Consider the following 25,665-nt stretch of genomic DNA (forward strand, 5'->3'; position numbering starts at 1 on the left):
AAGAGGATCTCAGTGACTGATTACTTTATGACTTTTAGAAGACTCATGATATACATTTATTATAATTTTTGTTGATATTTCGACTCGTGAGAGTTGAGACTCAGACAGGACTCAAGATTCAGGAGTTGATTCACTATTTTGATATGTGATGTAGCACTAGACTTCATATACATATTATATATTAGCTTTCTTTACATGTTTGTGGAAATACATTTATTTGACGTTGTGGATACTCTAGATGTTAAAAAATAAAAAATAAAAATGAATGATTTTGTGTTTTCTTAATTCTGCCGAATTTTTGCCGACTTTTTCAAAAAACTCCCAACTTTAACAAGTTTTTCAACTTTTGGACCCTTGCCGAATTAATCCCGACTTCGACTTTTTCTACATTGGTCAGGATCATAATTCGCTTAAGCTTGAGCCAGTAAAGAAAAGGCTCTATCGAACTGAGAACGTGTATGACGTTGATCTATAGGATCACCTGCTGCATCCCGAGTAGCACGGACCCATTTTGGAAGCTAAGGAGCTAAAGGAGGATCCCAAGAAGGTGGGGGAGGATTGTCATCCTCGCTATCATCATCTGAAGAAGGAATATTTTCAGAAGTAGAAGGGATAGAGAGAGGTGGCACATCCGTCGAACTAGGCTCGTAGGCCGATATATTTTCAGCAAACTTTACATCTCTTCTAATGATAACATTTTTGGATTTAGGTTGAAGAAGTCTATATCCTTTGACATCTTCAGAATATTCACTCTTAGGTTCTAAGGCTTTATGTTTCTCATCTGGAATATGGGCCCATGCTTCACTTCCAAAAACACGAAAGTGACTTACATCTAGTTTAATTGAGTTCCATGCTTCTTCTAGAGTGATATTCTTTAAAACCTTAGTAGGAGTGTGATTTACTATGTAATTTGCAAATTTAATTGCTTCTGCCCAAAAATTACGACTAAGTCCTTTAGATGGAAGCATACATTTAGCCATTTCCTTTAAGGTGTGATTCTTCCTTTCGGTGACATCATTTTGTTGTGGAGTATATGGAACAATATGTTGCAACTGAATTCCATGCTCAGTGCAAAAGTTGATGAATTTTTTGTTAACATATTCTCGGCCATTTATCAGATTTTAGCTTAAGAATTTGATGTCCAAATTGTTTCTCAACAAAGGCCCTAAAAGCAAAAAGCATGTTAAAGACTTCACTCTTGAGTTTTAAGAAGTATACCCAACTAAGTTTGGAGAAATCATCAATGAAAGTTAAGAAATACTTGTAGCTAGAGAATGAAACAACTAGAAGTGGACCACATAAATCACTATGCACAAGTTGTAAAGGGGTTGAGACGTGCCAAGAGGCACGTTTTTCAAAACTATCCCGATGATGTTTTTCGAGTACACATCTGTAACAAACACCATCGCTGCAAGATACCATAAGAAGCCCTGTCATCATATTTTATTTACATAGATTTTGAAGGGAGCGATAGTTTAAGTGACCAAATCGCTCATGCCAAAGTTTGCTCACTTCATCATTATGAGCAACAAATATCTAGGGAAGAGTTGATGACCCAAAGTTGTTAAACTTATACAACATTAGTTTAGGAATGCCAGTAGCTAAAATATGTCTAGGATCTCTTAGGTCCTTAATTACAATATCATGAGGTGAAAATTCAATGGTTTTACTTTCACCTGAATGAGTTATCAGATATACAGATAGAAGGTTGCAGGATAAGGTAGGAACACCTAATACATCATTAAATTGACCGTTGTCTAGATGAATAGTTCCAGTCCCTACAACACTAAGAGATCTATCATCACCAACATATATATTTTTGGTGTTACAATCATTTAAAGAAGAAAACATGGCTTTGTTTTTTGCCATCTGATAAGAAGCTTCAGAATCAATGAGCCACTCATGAGAATGAGAAGAAGAAGATACATTTGGTGCATAACCAGACCGAAATGCTTGACAACCACATGTAAAAAGTGTTATTCCTGAAGATGAAGTTGAAGTGAAGAGTGCTCCAAATGGAAGTTATGCTTCTTCATTGCTGCTTCCAAGGCTTCCATCTTCTTAAAGCATTTGGATTCTAAGTGGCCATCACGATTGCAAAAGTTGCAATGTCTATCAGTCTTCTTCCCTTTATTTTTAGTTGCCTTATCATTTAGTTGAGTTGATTTTTCATAATGAGACTGAAATTGCTTAGGACCCTTGTTTGGTTTAGGACCAATTTTTTTAGGATGTTGCTTCTTAGGATTCTTTGAACTTGGTTGCTGTTGGGTTGCTAAGACTTTCTTAGAAGAGTTTCTAGTATTAAGAAGACCAAGATGTAAGAGTTTTTTTTGTTCTCTTATTAAAGAATCACAAAAGGCATCAAAAGAGGGGGGCTTGTAGTCTTGTCCTTGAGAAATAAAGGCTTCTTTAGTAGAATGGAAGGTGGAAACAAACATAGAGTAGGTTGGTCCTAACTTATAGTAAGAATGGAATAGATAAGGTTACCATCTTTTTTCTTAACCTTAACACCTTCCAAAAGAACCTTGAACTTGGACAAAAAATCTTCAATGGAAGAAAAACTATTGGGGTCCAACATAAGCAACTCATTTTCGAGTTGATGGGCTCTAATTTCGTTTTTAATTCCAAAAACTTTATTGAATTTTTTCATTGCTTTATCAGGGGTACCAATTTTTGCGATATGGAATCTAAGGTCTGGATAAATAGACATCCTTATCAACCCACGTGCTTGATCTTGCTTATTTTCCCATTTGGCTTGCTTATCTTCATCTTGAGGTTTAGAATCTTGGCCTGAGGCTATTCTATAAAGATTTTTACTTCTAAGTAAATCCACCATGTAGGATAACCATGGGAAGTAGTTGGTGCTATCAAGAATAACTAGGCATGGACTTTCCATTTCAAAAGAAACTTAAGTTGTATATGCTGAAACTAAGTGTTCCAATGGAAAGATCTCGAAAAATTAGGCCGATTCAAAAAAAACGGCTTCCGAATGAAAAAATTATGGCTTTTTGAAAAATAAATTGTTGAAGATGCCAACGAACCACGTGAACGTTGGAAAGTTGATGATTATGTTATATTTAAAAAAAAAAATCCCCCCATTTCCAAACTTAATCCAATTAGCTCACTTTAAAAAAAAATTACTTTATGTGACCCACTTTTATAAATAAGTGAAAGTCACTTTTATAATGTTACTCTATGAACTATCCACTAAATTGTAACTTAAATAAAAGTAGTGACTCACTTTTTATAATGAGTGAGAACACTTTTACATAAAGTAACTTTAAAACATAATTTACATGTGCTTTTTGAAAAAGTAACTCAAAAAAAAAAAGACTTGAACCCAAGACCTCTATTTTCATAAAGTAATTTTAGACCAAGTGAGCTAGTTTAAAAGGTTAGTAATTGTTGGAAAGGAGGAAGGGGTTTTTCCTTTTTTTGCTCACTAAAGCTTTGGTGTGCAAGTTTACTTGAAAAACCCCTTTTTGCCTACAAAACAAAAAAACAACCACACAAACCAAATGAACAAGCAAAAGTATCCAAGCCTTATGGCTTAAAGTTAGATTTGGCCGGAAACTAGATATTTTCCTCAATGTTTCTGATTTTCTGAGATCACACTAAGGCGCAACGAAAAAGAGCATACGCATGAGAAAAATCATTTCTTTATGTTTCTGGTTTGCCCAAATCGCACAGAGTCGCGAGGCAAAGAGCATACGGTGAAATGAAAGGTATAGATCTGGTAATAAAAAAAATATATATATATAGAACTATAAACTGAAATAAATAGAGAGATAAATAACTATAACTGCAAATAAAGACTATATACCTCCAGATTTTAAAAATGATGTAGCTAGGGCTACAGGAAACCTTTTCGCGTGAAGGAAAAGGGTTCCTCACTGAAACAGATGCTCCTCACACAATAGAGCAGTCCTCTCGGCCCGAAAGCGGTCAGAAACAGTAGATCTAGGAAACAACAACCAGATGCAGTTGTACCGGCTTCGGATTTAGATCACCAACGGTTGCGGCCCTCAAATAGCTCTAATACCATGTAAGAATTTACAGGGTAATTTCCTTAGATAGAACACCAAAGGACATTGCTCACAAACAAGTCACAGATTAGTACATCAATATTCTTGACGTGGTTAAAACCCTCAAAGAGGGAAACAGTCCACGACCTGAGCCAACGCGGCCACTTCGGACAATTTATTAATGTAAAAGAAGAAAATTTACATAAGCTTCTCTCATGAACGGTCACCTAACAAATGACCACCCAAGCTTTTTAAATAGAGATCATGGACCAATCGGGTGTTAAGCCACGGATCAAGTGTCGGTAATATCTAGGAGAGAACGAACCGTCGGATCACTTCATGTCTAGATTCTAGAACATATCATCACTGTCGGATTGTAAGTTACAAAAAGTACATAAAAAATAAACACACTTTACCTAACTATACACTAGACCAAGTTATACTTAATTATTTCCCAAGTGTCGGAATATCCTAACAATAAATACTTCTAGTGTTGTTCTTAATTTCATTGTTTTCCTCCCTAGGAGAGCTAAGGTTAGGTCAGCTGCAGTGGGGCTGAATAACACCAGAATAAGAGAATGGCATGGCAAATTATGAACCAATAAAAGGAATTCTACAAAATGGTCAACGCTTTTTGGCTTGAATCAGATGAAGAGAATTTTTACCGACATTAATTTACAGATCTATAGTGCTTCAAAATTGAAAACAATAGATCTTTTCAAAGTGACTTTTGTCTTTCACTAATGACAAGAATAGTTTACTAATTATAGCCAATAAGAGTAAGAGAACTGCAATGAAATTAACAATTGTATCAATGGAATAACAATCTTGCCAATGTAATTCCTACATTCAGATGAATTACACAGTGAACTTAATAGAATCATTACACTAAAATATTTGCATGCAAAAGCACTGTTGTTCTTTGAATCAGAAGAACTGGGCTTCAATTTCTCCTATTCATTTCCTAACTATCTCATCAAGAAAACTAAAAAGGATGCCAAGTAACTAGGAAACAACTGCATACCACTTTTTATTTCTGATTTACTGGCATTCCGCGACACTCCAAGAATACTATAGTAGTCCTGTAAATATTACTCAACCATTCAGTATACCATTTAGAAGAGCTCATATATTTGAGGGTGCCATGGCTATGCAGCAACATTTATAGAACAAAGCTCATTTATGCAAAAAAATTGGGCAAGATATACTTAGGATCCAAGAAGCTTGACTTGCCGATTCTGCCCTGACAACCAGTCTATGTCCTCTTTGTTGAGAACACCGATGATATAAGCTAGGATCAAATATTGAGTTGACAGATTCTTTTGCAAAAAAACCTGCATTTGATGAAGCCAGGGAATTTCCTCTACTCCAACTGCTGCAATGCATTCAACTCAAGCATAACATAATAGAGTGAATATACTAAATAAGGATAACAGAAATGAGGGAAAAAGAGAGGCACTTGTTAAAAAAACCAGTTTCTGCAAAACAGATAAAGATGAATTTTGATATCCACATATTTTCCCAGCAATTTCAAATATTTACATAGAAAGCATATAAAGCATCACAGCCAGTTGACCTAGGGCATTGTTTCTACCATATATTCCCTCTTGATTAATATTCACTTTCTGTGAATATCTAATAAGAAATATATACAAGCGTAGAAGCTCGGGACCTGGGCTTCCACACAGATGTTCATAAATGAAAAATAGACAGACATAAAGAAGGAAAAGAAAAAAATTAAAGAAAGCCAAGAAGCTCCTAAACTCTTGAAATGATCACGATAACAACAACACTTATGGATACAAGATTCATCAACATACACTGACTTTGCTTTTTCAGAAAAGGAAATACAACAACCTGCATTGACGATTAGTCAATCGATGTGACTGTGCAAGAGCTGAAACGTGAGGCAGAGAGCATTCTAACAAACACTGATGATGTTGGCTCCAGTGGACTGACAATGCCCCTCCAAATGGCACACACGCCATCAATTAGTCTTTCAAGGGAATGTAGGCTTCACAATTTTCTTTCTTAACCTTTCTGCAATGTTGCATACAATATCAGTTTTTGATTTAAAAGACTAAAATTTCAAGAACAATTCAAAATTAATTTCACATATTTCCCATATGCTGGGACAGATTAAGAAAGAAAGAAGAAATAACAAAAAACAAAAAATTAACCTGAACTAAAAATATATTTATATTTCATATCTGTGCTGGGGGGCACAGCTGTACAGCCTTTACAAGCATTTCCTGTTGGTCCAGACTGATCAACACTGTAGTAAGCAACAAAATTCTAAACTGTGATAGAAAACTATGCCCTGAAGTAGGCACAGGGGCATTACAGTTTTCTAAAAATGCTTGTAGATCCTCCAAAAAAGACCAACTAAAAACTGACACTTACAAAACATGGTTTGCAGGCAGGCTTAAGGAACTGGGGTTAAGCTTAGAACCCCATCCACTTTAAGGTTTCCTTTTTGCTAGATGGACCCCCTCATTCGCAAGTCCTTATTGTTGTGCCTATGGACATGAATAAATGATTTGGAGTGAAAGCTTCCTAGCATATGATAGATCCTTTTTACAATAGCTTGGAGTTTGATGTCAGACAGAAGAGAGTCATTGATGAGGTGGTGCAAAAGAATGGCAGAGTCACCAATGATAATGAGATCTTGAATGTTTCTCTTCGTAGCCAGAGAGAGACCTTGCAGAAGTGCATAGGCTTCTACTTGGTTGTTTGTGGTGATTCCTAGACCCCAGAAGGAGTATTCCCATTGATCCTTGGGGTGATAGATCCTGGACCCCAGAAGGAGTATTCCCATTGATCCTTGGGGTGATATATCACACACCAACCCCTGGGAGAAAAATCAAGTGATTCATTTCTCATTAACCTAGGAGTGGATTGAAGAAAAACAGTGGGTTTATTTTCTGTTCTTGGTTAAATGGTTTTTTGGGGATTTCTTGATCAGTCTTTTGAAGCAAATTTGTTCAGACTTCGACTTCCAAGCAGCAGAAATTTTTAGCTCTCATGTGGCCCAGAATTCAGCTCTCCGGAAGGAGACTTCAAGCCTAAAATAGGGGCAGTCTCGGCCGCCTTTTGTGACAGAATTTTGAACCTGTGATCTCAGGCTGCCTGTAGAAAATTTGGGGTTGAACGTTTGAAAGAGGTTACAATTTTAAGTCCTATAGTGGGCATTATTTTCGTTTTTATTCGTCACAGGGTTTGTAAATAACAGAGTCACGAATTGTATACAACTTGGGTTTCAGCAGTGAAGATTTGTGACAGTGTGTTGGCACCTAACTGAATCACGAGTTCAGCAGTAAAACGAATCAGAACTAGACCATGTTGATAAAGATTGTTCTCCCCCGAGGTTGTTATAGCTATGGAGTAATCGTAAGTAAAATGATTGAAACCATGATTGCGTTGAAAGTGAAATTGAATGAACCCGCTACAAGGAAAATTGAGTAAAGAGCTGACTCTGAAAAATTGCTCCTCCTCAGAATCTCCTGTGCAAGAGGCCAAGCATATGTGACAGAACCGAAGTAATCCAAAGTTCTCATGATGAAATTCAAGGTCTAAAACTGATCCAGAGGATCAAACCAGAAGTTGACTGAGTATGAGGGTTCGAATCTGTGGTTACTGAGACAGATACAAATTGTGAACAAGATCCCAATCCTTGGGAGTTGGAGGTTGAGATCCGAATTTGATAGCGATGCAAATTTCTTGAAGCAGACTGGGGGGCTAAGTTGAAGAAATTTGTGGCCTGAGTTAGGAAGCTTGTCTGAGCAGTTTTAGTTGCCCTTGTAGCAGACTGGTAGCAAAATTAAAGCTGATTTTGGACCCCTTGTTTGAAGAATCGTTGGCCATTAGTCGGAGCAGACCTTTGGAGAAGAGTTGAAGTGATCTTTGGTGCAGACCTTGGACCAGATTTGAAGAAGGCCTTGATCAAACTTTAAGGTGACCTTTGAAGAGTCCCTGAAGCAGTTTGTGAAGATATTGAGGAGTACTTCTTGAAGAGTCTTGAAGAAGAAATTTGGAAGCAGACATTGTGATTCTTCTTGAAGGATTTATATTTGAGGATTGGAGTCCTCATACAAGGTTGGAGCCTTGTGAAATACCAGGTTGGAGCCTAGATTGATATGTGAGAATTGGAGTTCTCGTTCAAGGTTGGAGCTTTGAGGAAATTGGAAAGATTTTATTGTACATGTTGACAGTTGGAGCTTGAGTTTTTGTATAAGAGGATTGTAGTCCTCATTATTTTCATTAATAAAAAAAATTTCTTGTTCTACATCTGTGTTCTGATATAACTAGTGATCTTAACTGGCACAATATAACAATTGTGAAAAAATATTGATTCAACCCCCCCCCCCACCCTCTCAGTGTTTCCAACAATTGGTATCAGACTCAGTACCTTCAAGCACAGCCTAACAGCTGGAAAGATTCTATGTCAATGTCAGGAAGGAAAAGCTCCAAACCTTTTGAAGATATCTCCTCCTCAGTGATGAAATCAAAAGTAAATCAGATTGGTAAAGATCCATTGTTCGATGGAACAAATTATGTGTCATGGAGCAACAAAATGGAGTACTATCTGATGGCTCTAGGATATGAGATATGGGAATCAGATGTTATTGGAAACGCAACTACAGAAGATTCAAATGAATACAATACAAAAGTGATGGAAGCAATCTTGAGTAGTCTATCAAACTCTGTAAAAAGCAAGGTGGGTCAATAATCTTCAACTAAAAGACTTTGGGAAAAACTACAAAAACTCTATGAAGAATCTGGCTTTGTGCCTGTTGAACCAGCACTAGAATATGTGGAACAAAAGCACAAGGATGATCATGAATCAAAGGAAATAGATAAAAAGGACGTTGAAGCTTATGGCTGCTCTAGAAGAAATAAATAGATTGAGAAAAGAAAATAAAGAGCTTGAAGAGAAGAATCAAGACCTTGACTGTACAAAGGAAGAAGTTGTTCTCCTAAGGCTCCAAGAAGAAGAAAGATCTAAGGACTTTAGCAAGCTTGAAGCAAAATTGCATCAACAAGAAAGGAGACATGAAGAAGTCAACTCCCTAAAAGTTCAGATAGAAGAAGCAAAGAGAACAGAAGAAGTAATGAAGATCCAAATGATGAAAGAAAAGGAAGAATGTGAGAAACTTGAAGAAGAGATTGTCTCTTTGAGAAATGAAGTCGACAAGCTATACAAGAATCTGAAGAGCACACAAGTATTAGATAACATCCTCAGTTGCCAAAGGTCACCATTTGACAAATCAGGTCTTGGCTATACAGGTGAGACTTCATGCAAAGATGATGAAAGCCCTAAGTCACCTAAAAGCAAAATCAAGGTAAAACCTGAGAACCATATCCTTCAGAGCTCTAGTCCCAGTGAAAGCAAGAAAGGAAATCAAGATGAGTTGGAAGAACCACTTCACCAAGAAGCTATGCAGATGATTTCAAGGGATTCATACACAATGCAAGCAGCAGTAAGGATCGACAAAGGTTTAAGGCTCCTCCAAGGCAGAACAACTTCAAAAGATCGAGAGAATGCTACTCATCCAGGTACATAAGGATATTCTCTAGTTATTGTTATTCATGCACTAATTTCGGTCATAAAGCTAGTGACTGTAGAGCATACTGCAATAATGATTGCAAAAGTTATCACCAAAACCCTAGAAGAAAGCCTAAAAGAAGACAAGATAAAATCTCCAATGGCTATCTCAATTCAGCTATTCCGCTATTTAAGTTCAATATAGAATGTTATCAATGACGCAATTATGGTTAGATCGCACAGGACTGTAGAAGTGGCATGAAGTGGGTTCCTAAGTAAATCAAAGAACAAAAGTTCTCTGAAAAACCTAACCAAGTTTGGAGAAGAAAACAAGTAGAAACAAAGATAGAAAATCATGAATTAGCTCTGTTCATGATCCTATTCTAAATTAAGGAAGTTCATCACTTCTATGCAGCCTTTCCATGAATGCCAAATAGATGTTATTCTTATGATTACCTTAATATGGAAACTTTGATGGCATGATCTCAGATCTACTGTAACTTTCTGTGTTGCTCTTGACATCCATCTCATCATTTGGAAATAATTATGATTCTACTTTGAAATCAAAGTGGTGACACATCTGGATGGTGCCATTGAAGTGCTAAAGTCAAAATGGGGATGGAGGATTGTATAATGACAGTGACTTTGACTAAGGGGGAGATTGAGGTTCCTCAGTTATGCTTTGCTTGACCTAGTTGTTGCTTGGATGCCCTAGCAACTTTTCCATGATTCAATTTGAGGGTGGTTGTGAAACAAGCTTTAGGTGCCATGGGTTATATAATCAGCTTGGTCGCCAAGGTCATACGTACTGTTGGAAGGAGCAAAGAATTATTTGGGGTGTGAAAGTTTCAGTCAAATGTATGAGACCCTGAGTATCTTAATGAGATACCAGCAGACAAGAAGATCCAATCCTTTTGACAGTATAAGCAGTAAGGGTATCTTGGTGTTGTGAATTATCTAGAGCAGCACTAAGGGATGCATTTCCACAAATCAAAGTGATGGACAAAAGTGACACCAGCATTTAATACAGCAGAAAGAATATTCTTTGAAGGCTTAAGGTGATGAGCAAAGGCAAATTTCTTGGTAAGAACAACTATATGCCAGTCCTTGGTTCAGATCCAATTATGCCAAGATCATGACAACAAACGGACAATCATCCAAGAGCATGATGTGGAAGCTTTGATTGCAGGTTATACACCATATATGTCAAGGGTAGCATTTGGAGGAGGCGGAGAATCTTCATGAAAATGGTGATTCGTAAGTTCTATTTGAAATGACATGAACCGTTGTTGAGATGTCTATATAATTTTACTGAGAGGGAGCAAAAGGAGATAATACAGACAGGGGGAGCTGATAGGACATATGGAAAAGATGCAGACAGGGGGAGCACCCCATTTGCCATTGATGTCAAAGGGGGAGAGAATACCGAAAGGGAGAGAAATGGCAGGAGTATTGCCATCAATGACAATGGGGGAGATTGTTGAGATGTCGTCATTGTTGTCATTAACGGTCCAAGCAAAAGGAGTTACTTTCTACCATTAGTTGTGCTCCATCTCATTACATTAAATAAGGAAACAAATCTCTACCTATGAGAAGGACTGTTGTAAAAAGAGCTGCTTTTTGGTTGTCCTACTGGTAGCCCTAACTTGTCACAATAAAAGAACTTTGAAACATATTTGGCAAACATACTGTCAATCCTTGAGTCAGATTGACTGTGTTTCAAATTCAATGAAGATTGTAAGGCTCTGCCACCATTTGAGTCTTTGTTGTAACTTGTAATTACTACAATCACTCTTGCATGTTCAATGGGTCAAGCATAAGACAAACTTCGTATTTCAGATTTTCGAAAAGATATTGTAGCTTTAAATATGGAAGGAAGCCATGCAGATCTCATACAAAAGTATTGAGCTATGGTCAGAATCTTGACACGAAATCATTTGCAGAATCGTATGTCTAATGGAATTGTCTTTTGATTTGTCTACAATATAGGGTAGGCTACTTTTGAATGGAATGGTGGACCATTCAAAGATTTTAGGCTCTTTTGCAACTACTACAGTCAAATTCATATTCTACTCTTCATTGCTTCCATATGAAATCTAACCTTATACGGCCCGTCGGCCCCTAAAACAGATACAAGTAAATGTTAATACACAGGTCGGCTTCAACCTAAAAATATGACAATTCGGCTCTAGGAATGACATGACGGTTCAGTGACATGACAGTTCAGTATAATCATGTATAAATAAGAGTTGGTACTCCTCCATTTTAATCATCCAACTCGATTAAGAAGACAGAGAGAGTTTCGGACCTATGAAGAATATTAAGAAGATTTCGGAGCAAAACGCGTCCAAGTAAGGAGAAGACAAATTCGGGGCTTATGGAGAAAAATCAAGTGGTTCATTTTGTTGAAATATGTAACTAGGTTCGATCTTCATAATGACATATGTAATCATGATTTTGGGTATTTGATGTGAAGAAAAATAAATTTATTATTGTCATTCTTGAGTCATGGATTTCATGCTCAAGGAAAAAAAATGTATAGGTCAAGCACCCATTGAGTGCTATAGGGCTTGCCCTTGTCATAAGAGTCATTGTCATGTATGGAAGACCCTTTTGGGCATGTTACATATTGTAAAGAAAAATTTAATTGAGTCAAAATTAGAGTCAAAGACCCTCCAAAACCTTGTCACAATGCTACAACAAGTCGGCCTTCGAAGGATCACAAGTCAGCCTACCAAGAGGTACAAGTCGGCCTATTAGGGCACTCGCAGAAGCGTATAAATAGTAGTACTCTGCCTCATTCAAAGGACATCCATTCACATCTAAGAAGTTCGATCTAAAAACAAGAAGAAGTCTCATATCAAGCAAAAAAGGAGGAGACAAGAAGAAAGATAAATCAAAGTATTTCAAGAATTGTTTTGGGCTTTTCTTTACTCGGACGTGTGAATTTAAGGCATCAATCTTGCTACATCAAGAACCAAATTGCAATCACACAAAGAAGCCGAGATTTGTCTCTAAAAGAAGTCTCCCTTGCAAGCCAAATTACCTAAGAGACAAAGCTATCTCAAGCAAAGGAGAGAGAAAGGGTAATAACACCACATTCTCCCACACGTGCATAAACTAGGGTTTTTGTAGTAACCAATATTGCAGTCATAATTGCAAGTCTGAAGTTGAGTTCGATGAAGAGAATTGCAACAGTTGTGAAGCAGGGTTGACTTGGGTTGACTTTACTAGAAGAAACCTCTTCAAAGGAGAAGTTTGACTTGGTCTTAGAGGAGTCTTGGTCAAGGGTCATAGGTCTTGGAATTCGTCATTTGAAGTTCTATAAGAAGAGAAGAGTTATTGCGGGTTTTTCTATCAAGAGGAGAGGTTTTGGCCCTAGTTGATAGCCTATATCTTGTGTCCTCTTGTCTCATTGTTCTTTATTATTTGGTACTTGTTTGATGATAAGAAAATTAATTATAATTAATGTGAAAGAAGAAGCTAATCAGGTTAAGTAAAAATACATCACAAGCAGTTATCGAAGTAAGAAAAATCACCTAATCTATTTGCCCCTAGATTTCTCAACATGGTATCAGAACTAAGGTGACAAGATAAGGAAACGCAGCTTGAAGAAGGATCATCAAAAGGAGTATCAAGAAAGTCAAGACATTAAAGAGGACATCAAACCATCAAGAAGGATTAGTCTACAAATCATCTTGAATAAAGGATCTAAGGAGCATCAAGGAAGACTTCCCATCTCATCAAGGATCATACAATCTAAAAGCAATAACAACAAGAAGACCCAATGTTACTTGGGAACGAGAGCGGGAACGGGAGCGGGAGCCGGGAGCGGGAGCGGGAGCGACCATTTTCAGAAGCTCCCGGTTTGGGAGCGAATCCGGGAGTGATTTTTTAAAAATATATATATTTTTTATATTTTTTAATTTTTGATACATATATGTCAACAAAAACATGTAGAATGATGAAATAGACATAAAAAACATAAAAAAACATAAATTGATCATTGAAGATGATTGAACCATATCACATCAATCATCTAGAAATTATAATCGTCATCAACCATGTCCACAAGTTAGTAAAATACATATTACAACTGCAACATATTGAGTCTTATAAATCATGATTCATCAAATTCAATATTAAAGTTTCAACTTCAAGCTTTCAGAATTGAAAATTCAATAACATTTATCATCATTGATCACCAAAGTTGTACTTGTAAGCTAAGTTTAACGGTTAACCATTACAAGAAGTAATATCGAAGATATTTCTAAGTCCTAACTTCTAACTGTTAACATGATATGAAATGTTAAAAATTTATAAAATGAAACATGAATAATGAGATGAAATGAAACAACTTTAGTCTTTCACAAAGCATCATATTCATAATTCACAATCATTACCAATGAGTTATAATTGCCAAGGCCCAACTTCAAACTTCAAATTTTCATTGTCACAGTGATATAATGTTTACAAAAAATATCATAATGTCATAATGATATGAAAGAGTCAAGAGTCAAGCGTCAAGGACTCAAAACTCAACAGTTATGAAAACTAAAGTCTAATAGAAACTAAAAAAGACAAGTAAACTGTAAATCTACAAGTGGCCCTTGCCACGAGAGTCTCCAGGAGTATAAGCAGGTCGTGGTGGTCTTCTAGGAGTCTCCCGCACAGACCGACGACCAGAACTAGAACCTCCACGCGAGGGTGTCGATGGAGGTGGCGACAGCAATGGAACAAGACTCGGGCCTCGAGCACTGCTACTGGATGGTGGAGGTGGAGGTGGCATGGCTACTGCAGTTGCTTCATTTTCATCCCGTACAAGCTCCTCTTCTAGTTCTTCAATATGTACAATGCCATCCTCCAAATTGTCGTCCTCAAGGTGATTGTCCCAAATTTTATATGTGGGATCTTCATTAGCCCGATCACAGTAATGGCTCAACAACCTCAAGTTGTAGTGCACATAAACCAAGCTTTCTGCTCGGTTTTCGTTGAGTCTGTTTCTTTTCACATTATGTATATAACTGTAGGTGCTCCAACACCTCTCTGCAGAAGAAGAATTTACAACCTGTGAAAGAACTTTTTTTGCCAATTTTGGCAAAAGTCCGTGGCCGCCATATGTTTCCCACCATGTGAGAGAATCAAATTTATCTTTGTCGTCCATTGCATGGAAGTTACCATACAAACCACTGCCACTGAAGTATCTGCCTATTTCAAGGCGCACAGCTGCACATTCCTCCCTGTCAGGCACCAACTTTTCTAATGCTTCCAGATATCCTTTAGTTACCTCTTGATCTAAATGGGGTTTGGTCCTAACACCACCCCCTGCTGCAGGTTGGCCCAACCAAGATGCTGAGTAGTATTTTGGCGTAAGGATATACGCCAAGCAATGTAGTGGAAGGTTAAGCCTATTCCACCGTTCACACACACAATCATGAATCAGTTTGTACAAGTTGGGATCTCTATTATGAACAATGTCTTTTATTTCCCCCAACATGGTATCCATTTGCTCATACACCTCGCCAATCACTGGTTTGTCTGTATCTGCAAACCGAATCATGTTATAAATTGGCTTGGTGAAATCCAATACCTGCCTCACAGTTGTCCAAAACTGCCCATCAAGAGCAGCCTCCTCCACCGTTTCAAAACCTGCCATGTCAGCTACATTTGTAGCCCTTTCCTTTAACACCTGCCAATGTGGACTTGATACCATGCTAGCTAATGCCTCTCTTACCTTCAAAAGGCGCCTGAAGGTGAGGTAATAGCTACCAAATCTAGTCCTCGCAATCTTCAGCAACTCCAATCTCGAGTGACTGCGGAAAAGGCCATGGGTATTGCTATGATTTGTAATAAATTTTATCATTTTTTTTCCTTTCTTGTACAAATCACCAATCCATTGGTATTGTTCATTTTTGTTTTTGACAATATCATGCAACAGAAGGTTCAATGTGTGAACCAAACATCCAGACCAAAATATGTTCGGGTATTTATCCTCAATATTGCTCCCGCTGCCTTACAATTAGGAGCATTATCAGTGATGACTTGGATGACATTGTATGGGCCAATACGCTCAATTGTTTCAAGTAATGCTTCTGCAATGTTGATAGCGGTCTTGAACTTGTCTGAGTAATCATGTGCAGCTAGAAAGATGGGACCACTAACAGACACAGCAAGAACACTTATCAATGGCTTGCCTTTTACATTTGTCCATCCATCAGATACAATGGACACCCCATTGTCAGTCCAAGAACTTGTCATTTTATTCAAAGAATGTGATATTTTTGCTTTTTCATGATCAAGGCCAACAGTTCTTGCCTTGTCATACCCAGGGCTCTTGTATCCTTTAGGGGCATCATTTATGGCAGAAACCATTTCGTGCCAATAAGGTGAGCGTAGAACATTGAATGGTATCCCACATGCATAGAGGAACCTGTAAACTTTTGAATCCACATCATTCCTACACCCCTCATCAAGGAAATCTGATATGGTTCTACGCCTTAAAGATGATGACCCTGTGCCTCCATGTCCATATCCACTGCCTTGGGAGGATGCTGAAGGAGTTCTTTGTGATTGTGAGCTTGGTTCAAAGAAACCCCTTGATCTTTTTGTTCTGTATTGGGCATCCTCCTCTTCCTTTATGTATTTGGCTCTATCTACTGTTGACACCGCTGCACAAGTTTTGATTCCTATTTGTTTCTCTCCATCCCATGGCCTTTTCCCGCAGAGGTGTCTTCTAGCACGGGTGTATGAGCCTGTGTAATCAGTGTTGCAATGGGGGCAATGAAATTTAGTGGTTCCACCCCCTCTCCCTGTTTCAGCCCTGTGAACATATTTCCACAATGGAGTTTGGTCTTGTTTAGTTTTTTGAGGGTCATGTTCACCCTCCTCCACCTCCTCCTCACTGGGGTTTTCACCCATTTGACTTCCTCCGGCTTCTTCATCCACCTCTTCAGTTTCAGGCCCCCTCCGTTTCCTACTCTCCACCACCATAATAACCATAAAAGGGACCAGGAAGAGGAAAATGCCAATAAATATCCCCAGGTCCATGGTGTTTGATGTTTGTAGGGTTTTGAGTCTTGAATCTGCAAATTAATTTAGTTTATTGGGATTAATTCATTTAATTTATTAATTTAATTTAAATACATGATTTTTAAACAGTTAAACTCAAACAACTAAATTAACTACCTAACCAGCTAAACTAACTAGATTACTAAGTTACTTACCTCTGCAGGCTTGCTCCTCGCTCCTTGGCAGTTGCTCCTCGCTCCTCAGCACTTGCTCTTCGCTCCAATGCTCTTGCTCCAGCTCCAACTTGCTCAATGAAGTGATAATGAAAGTTTTTTTGGCCCATTGGCCTTATAAAACAAAAAAAAAAATTTAAAAATTTTATTTTTTTCGGGTCCGGCGGATTTTTTCTCCGCCGAACCGCTCCCGGCCCGATTCGCTCCCGGAGCGTTTTTAATGCCCGAGAGCAATCAGGGAGCGATCGCTCCCCGATCGCTCCCGGGCATTAAAAAACGCTCCGGGAGCGCGGGAGCGATCGCTCCCTGAGTCGCTCCCTAACAGACCAGGGAGCGTAAATTTTTTTACGGGAGTGCGCTCCCGAAAATCGCTCCCGTCCGAGAGCGATTTTGGGAGCGCGCTCCCGAGCCGCTCCCGCCCGGAGCGCGCTTCGGGAGCGGGTTCGAAGGGGGGGGGGGGGGAGGGGGGGCGCTCCCCCGCAACACTGAGAAGACCACAAAGACTCTACTTTCAAGAAGGACCCTACCTCCACTCAAAGAAAGAAGGACTACACATTTGAAGCATCTTGAAGTCTCCATATCCTACACTTCTACATCCCAAGGAAGCAAGAAGAAGCATTACCATCATCATCAAAGAAATCAAGGTGATCTCCCTACCTCTGAAGAAAGATCACATTTTAAGCATATTTGAAGAAAGACATTTCTAGAAGAAGTATTGTCATCTTTGAGGAAGCAAACATCATCAATAATCATCAAGGCATCAAGTTCAAGATATCATCATCAAAGGAGTTCAAGATATCATCATCAAAGGAGCATCTTCACTTGACAAGTAAGTATCTTTATATCTATGTCTGAATCTACTATCAAAATGACTTCATTCTGCAAGGAAAGCAATAAATTGGTTGGGTCATCAAATTTCCTTGCATGGAAGAAGAGGATAGATTTAATCCTCATAGAGAATGAAGTTATTGGACATGTTAAGGGTTCAATCTCCAAACCATCACAAGAGGAAGCTCAAGCACTATCAAGGTATATGAAAGGGGAAATAAGGGCTCAAAGAATCCTTGTAGAATCAATCAAGGATCCTCTCATTCCTTAGGTAGCAAAGTTGGAGAAATCAAAAGAAATCTATGATAAGCTAGTATAATTATCCTCCGTAAGCACTGCTGGAAAATTCATATCTTTGAGAACCGAGCTATACAAGATGAAGGTATCAAAGGAAGAAGGGATGGCCTCATATCTTATGAGGGTGTCACAAATAAGAGACCAACTACAAGAGTTGGGGGAAATAATGTCTGACAAAGGGACAACCACCGCTGTGCTCAATGCGCTACCTAATGAATGGGGTAACTTTGTATCAAGTATTTATGGAAAGAAGGAAGCTACTCCATTCAGTGAACTTTGGTCATTACGTAAGATTGAAGCAACTAGGTTGAATGCAAAAAGTGATGTGGGATCAAATGAACAAGTTCAAGCATTTGTTGCCATGGCTAAGAGAAAAGGAAAGTTTGGAAAGGAAGAAGATCAATATGTCAAAGATCCAATGCTATGGATGTCAGGAATATGGGCATTTCAAGAGAGATTGTCCTAAACTCAAGAAGGGAAACGAGAAAAGGAAAGAAAGGAATGAAGCCCATATCACCGAAGAAGTAAAGGAACCTAATGAGAAGAAATCCAGGAAGGAAGAAGAGATCGATATTCACTATTAGGACTTCTCACGCATTTTATCTTCAAATACATAGCAAGGAGAAGTAGGAGGTGAAAAGACCTCTATTGTGGTTAAAGATTGCAGTCAAGATGAGAAGCATTATAAGCATGACAAAATGCATCATATTAGAAGATGGCATCATATTAGAAGCATATGATTGACGCTGGAAAAAAGCTCATGACATCATTATAGAAACTTGAAAGGATAGTTGAAGTAGAAGTCTACATGGTTGTAGCAATCATTATGATAGAAAGAAAGTAACTCATGGTATCCTCATTGAAAGCATGAAAAGGCAACCGAAGTAGTAGTATATATGGTTGGAAGAAAGTCATCTAGCATGATAAAAGATAGAAAGAAATCATCATACATCATCAACATTAGGAATGAGCAAGTGTAGGATGAGGATAATCAAGATCCTCCACTGGAATCTAAATTAGAAGGTTCACCTCAACTTAGAAGAAGCAAATGTCTCGTTGATAGTTAAAATTCCACCTTGTGTGGAATCCATTGTTTAGAAGGATGATGGTATGGTGACAAAGGAGTGCAGCATGTCAAGATGGTTGAAGTACTTTCAAGCAAGGAAAGGTAGTTGCTGAAGGAAGTCTAGATGACCAAAAAAAGAGGTATGTATGTATTTGATAGATTAAGTCATGTCATCATATAGTTGCAGATAGCATGGTTGAATGCTCTATCGCATGAACATGATCGAAAAAGAAGGATCTCTTCCTTTAAAAAGATGAATGAAGGCATATGCCTTGAACTAGTTCACATATTGATAAGATTAAATCAACATAATATAAGGTGGTTGGCAAGATGAAGGAACTATGTATAGGAATTCCAAGGGAAGCAATATGTGAAGAAAGGAAGAAGAGTCTATGAAAGATGCAACTATAGTCACATAAGATAAGTGATCAACATCTGATAACTAGAAGAATTAGCTATGACATCTCCATAGAAAAGACATGACGACCTTAATAAAGTCTGTAAAGGAAGCAGACCCTTGACATTGAAAGTCTTGGAGATGTGTTTATGATTATGCAGGATGTTGGTGTTGCAAGAAGCAAATGTCATGATGAAAGGCCATCATAAAAGGTAACCTTGATTTGATGTTCATTTTGATTTTTGAAATCATCTGGCTGGGTTGAAACAGGGCTACCAAAAAAGAGTTGTACATATCACCTACAACTAGCATTCATGTGATTGGATGGAAGATCTTGAAAAAAACATGACTTGGAAGAGGTAGTTGTATGAAGAAAAACTAGATGTGGACTAGAAGATCATTTTCCGATGAAGAGAAGGATGACATGACAATCGGTTCAATCCTATGGTTCGTTGAAGGAAAGTGATGTATGATCAATGCCCTACGAGAAGAACTAGAAGATGAAGGCTCCATAACGAAGAAGATGAAGTTCATGAAATCGAAAGAAGGATCTCTACAAGCAATTGATAGTACCATGATCTCCACTAAAGAGCAAAGAGTTGTTGAAAACAAGTCCCTAGTTGAGAGGGAGCTTGGGCAAGTCCCTAGTTAAGAAGAAGTTTGAGTATATTCCTTTTATAGGAATGAGTATATCCTCCTTAGTTGAGAGGGAGAGATAAACACATCATTCTTATCTTCGTGTTATGAAGAAAGAATGAAGGATTCGGTAAGCATCTGAGATTGATTCTGATACTTTTCGAGGATGTGGTAGGGCATCCAAGAGGCAAGAGTAGTCAAAGAGGAAATTCCTTGAGGATGTGTTATTCCAAGACAGAATTGTCCTAAAAGGACATACCCTTTGAACACCTGGGTGGGGTATGTGCCTTGAGAGACAATGATGATGGCATCCATCAGTCATTAGTCTCGCCAGCATTGTGCTTTGATCTTATGGAGAGATAGAGTTGTTAGTCAAGACCTTGTTATGTGACAATGTTGGTTGATATGATGAGATGCTCTGGTATAAGTCGTTAAGATAGCTTATGATATGGCTTACCAATCTGACTCTTCTTATGAGAATTCTTCAGTTTGAGAATGTCCAAGTACCTTGCATGGATTATGAACACCTCCCTAGTTAAGAGGGAGTGTTGAAATATGTAACTAGGTTCGGTCTTCATAATGACATATGTAATCATGATTTTCTGTATTTGATGTGAAGAAAAATAAATTAATTATTGTCATTATTGAGTCATGGATTTCACCCTCAAGGAAAGTTTAATTTTATAGTCATCATATAGTTGCAGATAGCATGGTTGAATGCTCTATCGCATGGTCGAAAAAGAAGGATCTCTTCCTTTAAAAAGATGCATGAAGGCATATGCCTTGAACTAGTTCACATATTGATAAGATTAAATCAACATAATATGAGGTGGTTGGCAAGATGAAGGATCTATGTATAGAAATTCCAGGGGAAGCAATATGTGAAGAAAGGAAGAAGAGTCTGTGAAAGATGCAACTATAGTCACGTAAGATAAGTGATCAACATCTGATAACTTGAAGAATTAGCTATGACATCTCCATAGAAAAGATATGACGACCTTAATAAACTCTGTAAAGGAAGGAGACCCTTGACATTGAAAGTCTTGGAGATGTGTTTATGATTGTGCGGGATGTTGATGTTGCAAGAAGCAAATGTCATGATGAAAGGCCATCATAAAAGATAACCTTGATTTGATGTTGTTAAATTGGCAACTAGGGCCAAACTCTGTGTGGGTCATCTTATTTATGGCAGCTGATATTTTTCTTGGATCCCTCTCATCGAGAGGTGTAGGATTGATCTAAAGATCATCTGATTCCGATAAGTATTCATGGAGATATGAATTTATTTGTGTTATGGGACAATTCGTCAAGGTCGGCCAGCAACCAAATAACCCCCATGTGTGCTCAACGTTTTAGTATAAAAGGAGGTGACTTGATAGTCATTTACACACACACTTCACTCTTGATTTCTCTCCACTTGTTTTGGGTTTTAGTGGAAGAGAAGTCTAAGAGGAGGAAGCCCTAGACGCAAGAGGAAAAGAGACTAAGGGAGTTGCCCTAGAGGAGATACCCTAGCCCTAGACATTATCTAAAGAGACCTAGACACAGGCACTATGGATGCAATTATGAAGGATGATTATCATTGGAGAGAGGCACCTATGCTGCCCTAAAAGAGGCTCTCCTACGCAGCCCTTGAAGAGGCCTTATCACAGATAAAGAGACGTCCTAATTGCAATCAAGAAGGAGAAGCCTTATCACAATCATAGAGACCTTAACGCAGTCATAAATAAAGACCTTAACATTGTCTTGAAGGAGAAGCTTCAACGATGTGAAGGAGGCTTCGATAACGCTGTATGAAGAGGCCTAAACGCAGTTCTAGAGTGACCCTAACCGCAGTCTTAAGGATGCCCTATCCAGCAAGAGGGATAACATAGCGTGCACTGTTTCAGGGTCACTGTGAAGGCCAAGTTGTTGTTAGGAGGGTCGAGGTACCTTCCTAGAGGGTCGAGGCAAAGGAGATTAGGTTCAAGTTGTTTTGCATTTAATGTGTGGGCTAGAAACTCAGTTTGGAGGAGGCCATATGCTACAGCAAGGCTGTGTGGTAGGCCACAGGCCATACCACCACAGCAAGGGATAGTGTGGGTTGTTTTGGGGTCATGTTATGCCCTAATCTTTAGCATGGAAGTAGAGGGTTCACACTAGGGCAGGCCACAGAGATCAACGGTTGTTTGGGTGACTGTTTGAGGGTTGTTACAGCAGCCTGAGGTGCCCTACTATCACAACAGCGGCAAAGCAGACTTGAATAGTAGTTTGTGTGGTCTGTTGGGTCAATGTTGTGACCAGATTTAGATCAGTGTTGCTGGTACTTGGTGCAGCAATGGTTCATGGTGGAGCCCATGTACATGGGACAGCAAGGTCACATGGTGCAGCAAAAATACATGGGACAACAAGGTCACATGGTGTAGCAAAGATACATGGGACAACAAGGTCACATGGTGGACAATATTGATGTAGCATTATGGTTGGATACTACAGCAGTTGATGCAACATGTTAAGATACAGCGTATGGATGTTGCTACATATCTAGATGCAGCAATTGGATGTCGCATGGTGTTGGAGACAACAGTGTAGTGTTGCATAATGATTGAGTGCAACCCAGTGATGGGAGCATGGGATGAAGAGCAGCTTAATGACAATGGTTCAGCGTGATGATACTTTGCAGTATACATTGGGCACAATGATGGGTACAATCATGACTAGTGAAGCATGATGAGATGCAGCAAAGTGATGATGGGTGCAGCATGGTGCAGCACAGTGAGGTGCAACATGATGATTAGGAGCAGCACAATGATAAGTGCAGCAAGGCAATGGAGTCACCTTGGAGAATCAATTGAAGCAGCATGTCTTCAACTAAGTTCAGCTACCTCATTTATCATCTTCTTAGAGATGATCTATGCTCTTATTTAGATAAGTCAAACTGTTGACTTCCATTGTAAATGTACTATCTCTCTCTCTCTACTGAACTATTGCAGAACATATAAGAAGAATTGATCAAGGGTTTCCCCACATTGGGGTTTGTCCCTGGCTAGTGCTACATCTTGTGTCCTCTTGTCTTGGCTTGTCTTCTGCGATTTATGTTTATGTTCTATCTGCAATTTACTATTATGCTGATGTGATTACTAATCTGGAAAAGATATTGAGCTAACTGTGAAAATTGAAATAAATTGCTCTAAGCATAGAACATACCTAAAATTAACAGATGTTAATTTTGATTTTTGAAATCATCTAGCTAGGTTGAAACAGGACTACCAAAAAAGAGTTGTAAATGTCACCTACAACTAGTATTCATGTGATTGGATGGAAGATCTTGAAAGAAACATGACTTGGAAGAGGTAGTTGTATGAAGAAAAACCAGATGTGGACTAGAAGATCACTTTCCAATGAAGAGAAGGATGACATGACAATTGGTTCAATCCTATGGTTCGTTGAAGGAAAGTGACAGATGGTCAATGCCCTACAAGAAGACCTAGAAGATGAACGCTCCATAACAAAGAAAATGAAGTTCATGATATCGAAAGAAGGAGCTCTACAAGTAGTTGATAGTGCCATGATCTCCACTAAAGAGCAGAGAGTTGTTGTTGGAAACAAGTCCCTAGTTGAGAGGGAGCTTGTGCAAGTCCCTAGTTGAGAGGGAGCTTGTGCAAGTCCCTAGTTAAGAGGGAGGTTGAGTATATTCCTTTTCTAGGAATGAGTATATCCTCCTTAGTTCAGAGGGAGAGATATACACAACATTCTTGTCTTCGTGTTATGAAGAAAGAATGAAGGATTGGGTAAGCATCTGAGATTGATTCCAATACTTTGAGGATGTGGTAGGGCATCCAAGAGGCAAGACTAGTCGAAGAGGAAATTCCTAAGGATGTGTTATTCCAAGACATGAATTGTCCTAAAAGGACATACCCTTTGTACACCCGGGAGGGGTATGTGCCTTGAGAGACAATGACAATGGCATCTATCAGTCATTAGTCTCGTCAGCATTGTGCTCTGATTTTGTGGATGAGATGCTCTAGCATAAGCTGTTAAGATAGCTTATGATATGGCTTACCAATCTGACTCTTCTTATGAGAATTCTTCAATTTGAGAATGTCCAAGTACCTTGTATGGATTATGAACACCTCCCTAGTTAAGAGGGAGTGTTGAAATATGTAACTAGCTTTGGTCTTCATAAAGACATATGTAATCATGATTTTTTGTATTTGATGTGAAAAAAAATATATTTATTATTGTCATTATTGAGTCATGGATTTCATCCCCAAGGAAAATTTATTTTTATAGTCAAGCACCCACTGAGTGCTTATAGGTCTTGTCTTTGAGTCAACAAGTCATAAGAGACATTGTCATGTATGGAAGACCCCTTTTGGGCATGTTATATATTGTAAAGAAAAATTTAATTGAGTCAAAATTAGAGTCAAAGACCCTCCAAGACCTTGTCACAATGCTACAACAAGTCGGCCTTCAAAGGATCACAAGTCGGCCTACCAAGAGGAACAAGTCAGTCTATTAGGACACTCGAAGAAGCCTATAAATAGGAGTACTCGGCCTCATTCACAGGACATCCATTCACATCTAAGAAGTTCGATCTAAAGACAAGAAGAAGTCTCATATCAAGCGAAAAAGGAGGAGACAAGAAAGATAAATCGAAGCATTTCAAGAATTGCTTTGGGTTTTTCTTTACTCACATGTGCGAAGTTAGGGCATCAATCTTGCTGCATCAAGAATAGAATCGCAGTCACACAAATAAGTCAAGATTTGTCTCTAAAGGGAGTCTCCCTTGCAAGCTGAATTGCCTATGAGAAGAAGCTATCTCAAGCGAAGGAGAGGAAAAGGGTAATAACACCACATTCTCCCACACATGCAGAAACTAGGGTTTCTACAGTAGTCAAAATTGCAATCATAGTTGCAGGTCTGAAGTTGAGGTCGAAGAAGAGAATTGCAGTAGTTGTGAAGTTGGGTTAACTTGGGTTGACTTTGCTAGAGGGAACTTCTTCAAAGGAGAAGCTTGACTTGGTCTTGGAGGGGTCTTGGTCAAGGGTCATAAGTCTTGGAATTCATTATTTGAAGTTCTATAAGAAGAGAAGAGTTCTTGTGGATTTTCCTCTCAAGAGGACAAGTTTTGGCCTTGGCTGATAGCCTATATCTTGTGTCCTCTTGTCTCATTATTCTTTATTGTTTGGTAGTTTTTTTATGATAAGAACACTAATTATAATTAAGTGAAAAAAGAACCTAATCAATTTAAGTAAAAATAAATCACAAGCAGTTATCAAAGTAAGAGAAATCACCTAATCTAGCTGCCCCTAGATTTCTCAACACATTTTTCATGAACCTAGGAGTGGATTGAAGAAAAACATTGGGTTTATTTTATGTTCTTGGTTAAAGGGTTCTTGGGGGATTTCTTGATCAGTCTTTTGAAGCACCTTTGTTCAGACTTCAACCTCCTAGGAGCAGAAATTTTTAGCTCTCATGTGGCCCAAAATTCAGCTCTCTAGAAGGAGACTTTAAGACTGAAATAGGAGCATTCTCGGCCTCCTTTTGTCACAGAATTTTTAACCTGTGATCTCAGGTTGCCTATAGAAAATTTGGGGCTAAACGTTTGAAAGAGATTACAATTTAAGTCCTATAGTGGGCATTATTTT

The 25,665-nt window shown here is 38.5% G+C and overlaps 1 protein-coding gene across 5 annotated transcripts in view; it reads right to left on the reverse strand.

The window, feature by feature from the left end:
* The window catches only part of LOC149227745 (chaperone protein dnaJ A7A, chloroplastic-like), a 133,456-nt gene that overhangs the window by 99,391 nt on the left and 8,400 nt on the right, over positions 1-25,665 (reverse strand). For 4 of the 5 annotated variants that reach the window (XM_089377904.1, XM_089377906.1, XM_089377905.1 and 1 more), the window contains exons 2-4: positions 5,883-6,065; positions 5,259-5,400; positions 5,050-5,107 (exon numbers count right to left, since the gene is read on the reverse strand). In XM_089377904.1, the coding sequence (XP_089234030.1) occupies positions 5,050-5,107; positions 5,259-5,400; positions 5,883-6,013 (331 nt within the window). In that variant the 5' untranslated portion in view covers positions 6,014-6,065. The remainder of the gene's footprint in view (positions 1-5,049; positions 5,108-5,258; positions 5,401-5,882; positions 6,066-25,665) is intronic. The other variant, XM_089377907.1, reaches the window with a different exon arrangement.

Source organism: Pinus tabuliformis, chromosome J (genome assembly GCF_031772625.1).
Source record: "Pinus tabuliformis cultivar Carrire ecotype Pingquan chromosome J, CPIR1, whole genome shotgun sequence".
Taxonomy (NCBI): domain Eukaryota; kingdom Viridiplantae; phylum Streptophyta; class Pinopsida; order Pinales; family Pinaceae; genus Pinus; species Pinus tabuliformis.